This window comes from Plasmodium gonderi, assembly GCF_002157705.1.
Source record: "Plasmodium gonderi DNA, contig: Pgo-contig_650, whole genome shotgun sequence".
Lineage (NCBI taxonomy): Eukaryota > Apicomplexa > Aconoidasida > Haemosporida > Plasmodiidae > Plasmodium > Plasmodium gonderi.
In genome coordinates this window covers 2,066-11,589 of record NW_021629450.1, presented here as the reverse complement: position 1 = coordinate 11,589, position 9,524 = coordinate 2,066, and the positions used below count along the sequence as shown (strand labels likewise).

The following is a 9,524-nucleotide window of genomic DNA, read 5'->3' as shown; positions in this document are numbered from 1 at the left end:
AGGATTAAAAAAAAAAATTTATTTTTCCTCTAGGTTTATAATGTTTTTTATAAAAATATGCATCATAAATAAAAACGCGGATGTAACGGTATTTAGCAATTATCTACATCCCTGCACTATATACTGTTATAATATAGAATGTATAACAGTTGTAATTTTTATTTTTACATGTGTTATTAAACTTAAATGAGATATTTCTGAGTATTATGAATATAATTGCATCTTAGAGTAAAGGAAATAGAACTGATACTTAAAGAATAAAACCCACAATTTTAATATAATATATAAAACTTATTATAATGCATACATTCATAATATATACATTCTGATTACAAAATATTTGAACTTTAACTTTTTACCCGAATATCACAGCTCATTATTTGTTAAAGTATTCCTTTTAGATGCTTGTATTTTTCTGTTTTAATTGATATATTTTTTTTTAGATTTGTTTTATATTGTTATACTTAATTTTTTATCTGAATTTATTTAAAGCGTTAATAATTTATACAGAGACCTTTTTTTCGTCTTTTTATAAATGAATGTTGCTATGAAAATATTATTGTGATACAGTCCCTAATGCGTCCGTTTACATTAAAAATACTGTATTTACTATAAATTATTATTTTTATTACGTGAGGAAACATAGCACTACTGAATTACATGGAAAAAACAATAAATGTGAATAATATATATTTATAGGATATGTAACATCAATAATTATAAAAGGAACATAAATAAAAGATTCCATGTACATGATTTTTTAGTAAAATACTGTCTTATTAATCATAATAAAAGTCTAATAACTTTAGAATTTGATTAATTTAAATGTATCAAAGTGTTGAATTCGAAAAAAAAGTATTTTTATAAAACCAAAAAACATTATTTTTTGAAATGAATTATGTATAATTGTAAAGAGGAAGAATACCTAATTTTTTATAAGGTGATTATGGTTTAGACGAAGTGTTAGTTCTTATCGCCTAATTTTCACATATTTATGTACAGTTATAAATATGTTGATGTAAGTATTATATACTTGTCACATTATTTTTTTTATTATTGTTATAATCATATAATATTGTTATACTCTTTTTAATCCTTATACATGCGTGTTGTTGGAACTAAAACTTAAATTTATTTAAGACTAGATGATTAAGGAAAATCAACATGTTCACCAAATATGTTCGATTACATTAGAAGTTGCTAGAATTGAAAATATATTTCATCATAATTTATATTTAAAAATATCTAAATAACTTATAAATCCACAGAGAATTATTCTTAGGCACTTTAATATTATATCATTTTGTTTTCAACATCCTTTATATTTCATTAAAAAATATATATAAAAATATATAGTGTCATTCTTAATAACATTCAATAAATGATATTAAACAATAAGTTTTGAAAATTATTAGCATTAGGCTCGAGCTTTTATATGTAGTATATGAAATATATTATTTCCATTTGTTTGAACTAATAGGTACATTATATTTATGGTTTGTAACTCGTTCTTATTATTTAATTTATCTTTTGTATTATTGGAAACAGTCCTTTTATGGGATGTTAGAAATAAAAAAAGGGTATGTACATGTAACTTTTAAATACGACTATTATTGTTCTATATTTGTATGGAAGTGATATTAAATCAATTTATTTGACATAAGTTTTAATCACTGACGAATAGTACTGTAATGCTTTTTGTGAATAACAAAAGCGCGTCATTCACATTTGTTATGTTTTAACATTTATGAAAAAATTACATTTTTTTTAATTACTTTCTCTCTGTAATATGATTTCATCCTTTTTTATTTACTGTCTTTTTAACAGTTATTACAAAATTGAAAACATTTATTGTGAGTATTAACGAACAAATAACTTATAATTCATTGTAATAATCAAAAGAGAGTATTTTAAAACAAAATAATATATTTTTAAAATATGTATATATGTTATGAATAATTTCGGCACAATATGAATATTTTTACTAAATAAAAGAAGACACATGCATGAATGAAGATTCTACTGTATTATATTTTTTTCCACATACACTTTTAATAACTATGTATCATGGTGAATAATTTATACTATAATATAAAATTAATATAAAAATTAATTTAATATAGAAAGATTTACCAAAAAAAATCATAATTAAAACACACAAAAATAAAAGTTAGCTGTGAAAAATGAATAGTTACATTATTTATATTTAAAGTTATATTATAACGCTTATTAAAATATATCAACTGATTCCCTGATATATTATTATATGTTTACCAATTATTTTGTAACTCGTGTCCAATTGGAAAGATTATTCTCAATATTTTCCTCTCGTAATTAATATATATAGTTTCTAGAACAATCTTACAGCTATCTTCAACACTTCTTCGTATTAGAGCTTGTACACATTTATGTGTATGTCTATCATTATCTTGCATTTGCAGTGATGTAATGGTTGAATTGACAATAGAGAATAATCGTACATAATGAAAATATAATATAATTTTTTGAACTTCTCATTAAGAGCATTTTAAATAATTTTATGTCTTGAATATATAATTTTTTACTTATTATATTTGATTTTTGTGTTACAGGTCATTATGTTACAAAATTTTATTTTATTTTTGTGTTACAGGTCATTATGTTACAAAATTTTATTTTATTTTTGTGTGATAGTGTCATAATTATTGATTAATCCTTTGTAATGAAGAAAAAATAAAGCTTCATCTATATATTTTTATATTCTACACTTCATGCAATTTACTTTTTGACAAATGAAATTGCGTTATTTTTTCGCTGTACTATTCTATGAAATTCATAATAGAAAATGTGCATTTAAAAATTTATTTTTATATGTTATTTAAATAATATAAAAAGAGAATGTAACATGAACTATGCTAAATTTATAAATAAAATATATATACCTTTTATAGTAAATAAGACGAACACTAAATAGAAGAATATAATGTAACTTGAAATATTAACAATTTGTATTTAATACAAAATTTATATAATTGCGAATGAATTTCTGACCGCATCTACTCAGTAAATAAGTAGATAATTTTTTTTAAAATTTATTAATGAACATATTTTCGAAAAATATCCATTTTCACAGAAATTAAACGCATTTTTCCACAAATTATTAATAATTAATATATTTATTAGGTCTACATATATTTTATGTAGTTTGCGTATTATATAATATTTTAAGAAAATAAGACACAATCATTATACAAATAATATTTGTCACATTTTCAATTAGAAAAACACCCATCTCATATATTAATTTTTCATATTTATAGAGTGGTATATATTTGTGGTGTTATATTATAAGTCAGTTATTAGCTTTCACTTATCAAAATGAGTACATATGCTTTTCAGTAAAACCACGTCATAATATATAAAAAATAAAGATTACAAATTAATGAAAATTTGTTCTTGAATAATACACAATAAAAAATTACACATAAATATTTAAATTATGAAAGTTGTGAATTATAAACCATGCTTTCAATACAGCCTTGAATCTTTATAATATATTACAAAATAAATGATAAATTATTAAATATATAAATAATACGCAGAAATAATATGAATAAATACAAATATTATTATTTATATAACATTAATATATATAGAAATATATTTACATAATTCTACTAAAATAAGATTATATAATCCAATATCCTAATAGAAATAAATATATACGTTAAAAAATATAATATACACACACATATATATAAAATTAAGATATTAAATTATATAAAAGAATCAGCTCATTATTATGGTTATATTTCTAATTATAATTTATGTATAACGCGCATTGTATTTTCATACAATTAAAGTAAATTATAATAAGGTATAACTAAAAAGATGAAAAAATTTTAAATAATAATACAAGAACTACCAACTCTTAAAGGTGCACCCTAAATTTTATGACGACAAGATGGTTCATAAGAAATCCAAATGCCATAACCACAAATCTAAGCCAAATAAATGTCCCTTAACAAACATGTAAATTCTTTTGAAAAGTATTACTTATAAATAAGACAAAAAATAAATATATATAGTTAGTAGTACTAAAAACAACATCAAATATATTACTATGATTTAATAGAACAGACAAGGTACCTCATATCATCACGTTCAATAAAAAGAAAAAGAAAAAAAAAATAAGAATATGCAAAATGTTGCATATTAAAAAAGGTCAAACACAAAAATACAACTTCTCTTTATATTAATTACTCATATCCTTAAGTAATATCATATTAAAGGTTATTTTATATTTTATATTGATTTATTATTCAGCTGAACTGATAAATTAATATTGTTTCATTCATAATATATTACAAGCATTATTTAATTATTATGAAATTTGTTATAATAATATTCTGTACCATAGTTTTTAAAATTTTTTTTATATCATATATAAACAAAAAATTCTCTTTAGTACATGTACATGACGATAAAATTAGGCAGAATGATATGATATATTATGCTTTCTATTTTTTGTAGTGTTGGGGGATGGGTCAGAAAGCGTTAAAACATTCCATTCTTCATCTATATTATTGCGTGTATTTTTCTTTCTTATTATTCCACGAAGCAAGCATGAAATGTCTCTGCAAAACTAATGCAAATTAAAACAAATAGAGCTATTACAAGTATAAAGTTTTAGGATATCCTTTTTTTTTTTTTTAAAATTTTTAAAAAATAATTTTGTGTCATTTATATATGTATAATATATGATAATTAACCTTATAAAGAATAAATATAAATAAGAGTATAAATAGTGCTCCAGCAATTACTGATATAATAGTACGGAAGATATTATTTCTTTGGAATGAATATAATATTTCATACATAGCAGTATCATCAATAAGGTCTATTATTTTTGAATTATATTTATTTTTATATTCATCTAATATTTTACAAAAATCCCCATCCTTGTAGGATTCACATTCACTCTTATAACTCTTATATGATAAAGCAAATTTATTAGCAGATTCACATGTGTTACCTTTGGTACAACTATTGCTTAAATTATTAACATTAGTATTCATATCATATAGATCCTTCATTTTTTTTAACACATCTTCTGTTATATGAAAATCCTTATAATTCTCGCATATAGGATCTCCATTTATATTATTTCGATTTATCAATGCATCACAAAGCTTTTTTGCAATGATATTTTTATTATTTTTTTCCTTAAGGTGGTATTGATATAACCAATAATGTAAGTATACACAGGTTCCATCCAAAATATTATTATCTGAATGTTTTCCTTTTTCCATCATATTAAAATATGACAAAACATTTTTGCAAATGCTATTAAAATCGGATTTTATATCTTCTGATATATTAGTGTCTTCTAAACAGACTGAATTGAACGCGCCTTCATTATCCTTTGTAATAGAATTCTTAGTTCTCTCACATACAGGAAATAAATTTATGTAGCCATACTAAGAAAAAAACAATAATAATTATATGTTGGAAATTATATTATAATGAGTAATATATTAAAAGGCTTATGAAAAATATAATATTCAAATATTAAAATATTTAAATTTTTATTCTTAAAATACAAACGTACAATACTCTTACTCATATTAGATGTGCTTACATTACATTACCATTGAAGCATATGACACAATATAATTTATTAACAAATTAATATGGAATTTTTACAATCTAGGCACAGAATATAACGATGGAAACTTTTTAAATTTTGATAACACCCAAATATATTTATAATCATGACTGATTTGCATACACATAAAATTTTATACAATATAATTTAAAAAAGTGAAAATTTATTTAAAAATAAAGTTTTTTCTTAATTATTATATGCCAATATAGCAACATTGATAGTGATATTAAAAAATGAAAACAAAAATGTGATCAGTGTTGATAAAATATATTATTAAAGATTAATAATTATATAAAAATTAAATAATTTCAGTAAAACAGTGAATACGGAAGATAAAATATATATTTAATGCAAATATGCTTTTCTAGTTTTAATATATAAATAATTGCTACATTATTTTTTAATTCTTTGATATTTTCCTTTATCTGTGTAAACAACATAAAATATATAATTCAATAATAAATAGGATTTATTATTCACTCTTTAGTAAACTCGTTAATTATGTATTAATATGCATAAATGTTTATTAAAAGAAATTATCATACAATATTTTAATAAACTTACATAAGACGTCAAAGAATTAGTATTATATAACATTAAAAAATAGCACAAGGTGCATTATAATACATTCTTATAATAATATATATGCATATTTCTATTTTACCATATAGATTAACATATATATTTTTAAAGAAAAAAGTATATTTAGCAACCGTATCGTAGTTTACATTTTATATATGCATCACATATAAATTAATATTATCTAATATATCATTACGCTTATGGATATTACAACCTTTGTGTTTTCATAGTACAATATTTTAATATATGGCTTTATGTATACTTAACATAATATTCCATAATTCATATGCATTACATAGCAATGAATTTACAAGTTTTTTTTTGATGACATGATGCAAGAAATTATTTTTAATAACATTAACCCTTCAAATTATTTCTTTTTTATTGTTGAAAAAAAAATTTGTTGAAAGAATATTTATTTAAATAATAATATCATTCAATCTTATCAAATATTAGATATAATATGCTTTACAATATTTATCCAATCCTGGGAATAAATAATTATCAAGTTAAATAATTATTTTTACTATATTTATTGAAAAATGTAAATATCAATGTTTTAAATATTTTGTTATACATTACTTGTAAATACAAAATTAGATCCACTTGATATACATATAAATTCTAATTATATTACATGAAAATTTTACTGACATATATAAATTTCTTTATATTTTTATTAGTATCATAATATATTATATTTATATGAACATTGTGAATATTCGTATAATATTATATAATTGAAGTTTTTTTTATTAATTATATTTTATAAATATAATTATTTCTTTACAACACAAGTTATCTTATGATTAATATTTAAGTATAATACTTGTAATAAATATATATTAATTTTTATAATATATGTCATATGGATAGGTAATCTACAGTGCCACAAGGAATCCAATATATTATGCATTTCTATACAATTTTATATTATTTAATTCTATTATAAATTTTTCATTATGGCCATTTAATGGAAAATAAAAATATTTTATTATAATATAGAAATAAAATATACAAATGAATATTATATTTTTGCATATTATGCTTAGATATTAAAGTAAAATACTAATATATAAAAATATAACTTCATTAGGAAGAGGCGTTCAAGGTTATATATTATTTATAGTAGTAATCATTCAAAAATTTCCTAATATATATGATGTAAAGAAAAAAATTATATTATTTATATATTATTATGATAAAAAAAAATGTGAAATAGATTACCATGTAAAAAGGAAAATTATATATTTCTATTAAATTTCATTATTTTAAGTAATTATACCTTAAATGTAGCAATGTATTTAATATATATATATATTACATAATATTTTCTACAAATTATATATTAAGTTATTCATTTTAATGTTATCGTAATAATAACATCGTATTTTCTTATATACCATGCGTTTTCAAAATTTTTCTATTAAATAAAAAATATAGAAAAAGACCTTTTTCAAAGTAATACAATATATTTTGTTCTTTATTTGTCTCTTGTACTGTATATAATATTAATTATTCTAAATTAATGATTTCCGAATATTATTGCAAAATTAAAAGTGATATATTTGTGCGTTTTATTATTATGAGACGAGTAATAATTAATACATAATAATATACATTTATCTTATATTTAATATCATAAACTATAAACAATAAGAGTTTAGCCACAAGGAATTTATATATAATCGATATATATATGTAGACTTAGAAATCAAGATATAAATTACGGTATTTTCTTGAGAGTACATATATTTAATAACTGATTTAAGTGTAACCTAATTTTGGATTAATATGATTCTTTGCTTAATGTGTAATTTATCTTATTTCCATTATTTATTATGTATATATAAAATTTACTTTAACATTCATTTTATTATATAATGCACACGTATGCACATTTTTTCGAATGGTAATATTTCATGTATGTGATTTTATATACATTTCCTATAATGTTATATTTCTAAAGTTCTTCTTTGATATTTATTCTATAACAACATAACATCTAATTCAATTAAATATACCATTATATGTCATATAAGTTTAATTATTTTTAGCTAATAAAACCCATAATTATATATTTAGTAAATTTTTTTAAAAGTTCAATAACGAAAAAAAAATAAAATGTTGCATTTATGTATTATAAAGTTTTAAAAAATTATGCAATAATATATCTAATTAATATATTGAATGCAATAAAGTATTTTACTGACAGAAAACAAAATTGATAGAAATATTATTTGAAAACATATATAAGTATGTTATTAAAAGGTCAATGATTCATCGAAAAATAATTCATATTTATGCAGCTTATGTTTATTAGGTATTTGTAATAATATGAATAATTTTTTTTACTGACTAATATCTGTGTAATACATGAAATTCTATTCTCATTAATTGACTATATTTGAAGTATATATATATTACACATAATCAGCAATACATTAACAGGTTAGTTTATACATCTATATGCATATGATAAAAAGTTATATACTTATACTCTATATTATTATAGTAATTCAGATAATTGTCACACAAAAGAACATATTCACTAATAATAATATCTGGAACATAAATTTCTTGAAAATAAAAAGTAATACATTATAACTATATATACATTAGTTATCCTAAATTGTTGCAGTTATATTTAAATACATAAAAAATTATATTATTTCATCCTCTCAATGCATATCAAAAATATATGAATATAGTTTTATTTTGAACAAAAAAATGTGATACATTTGAATTTACAATATTTATTATAAATAGTATTACCATAGTATAAAGAAATATGAGAAATATAAATAATGAATAAATTTATTTTTAAAATAATTCTATTATAATGTATATGTATTATTGATTATATTTTGCTTTTAGTATAGTATATCTCTTTGTTCAAACTTTAATATATGTTTATAATATACTTTGCTTATAATAGTTCACATATTATATTTTAAAATATATAGTTCTTGTAAAATTTCCTTTTATATTTTTTTCATAATACAATTTATTGGAAAAAAATATTTTAATTATATATTATAAAATCTAATTAATAATATTCTGTTGTATGATAATGAAAAATCATTGTTATATATGTTCGGTATGTTCATTCTATTGTTGGTTGAATGAAATCAAGAATTCTTACAATTTTCATATGAATTAGAGTTTCTTAATATTTCTTTATTAAATACATTAAAATACCTTAATTATATAAAAATAATTATATTCTACGTGACACATTGTAAGAAAACCATTAGAATAAATTATAATTGTATAAATATCTTCAAGGATTTAG

The 9,524-nt window shown here is 19.8% G+C and overlaps 1 protein-coding gene across 1 annotated transcript; it reads right to left on the bottom strand.

The window, feature by feature from the left end:
* Positions 1-4,468: 4,468 nt before the first annotated feature.
* On the bottom strand, positions 4,469-5,605 carry PGO_004065 (variable surface protein; the record flags this gene model as incomplete). The annotated part of the gene is made up of 3 exons (XM_028691415.1): positions 4,469-4,624; positions 4,752-5,459; positions 5,591-5,605. 3 exons carry the CDS (start codon positions 5,603-5,605, stop codon positions 4,469-4,471), a joined length of 879 nt encoding a protein of 292 aa, XP_028547216.1.
* Between the last annotated feature and the right edge of the window lie 3,919 nt (positions 5,606-9,524).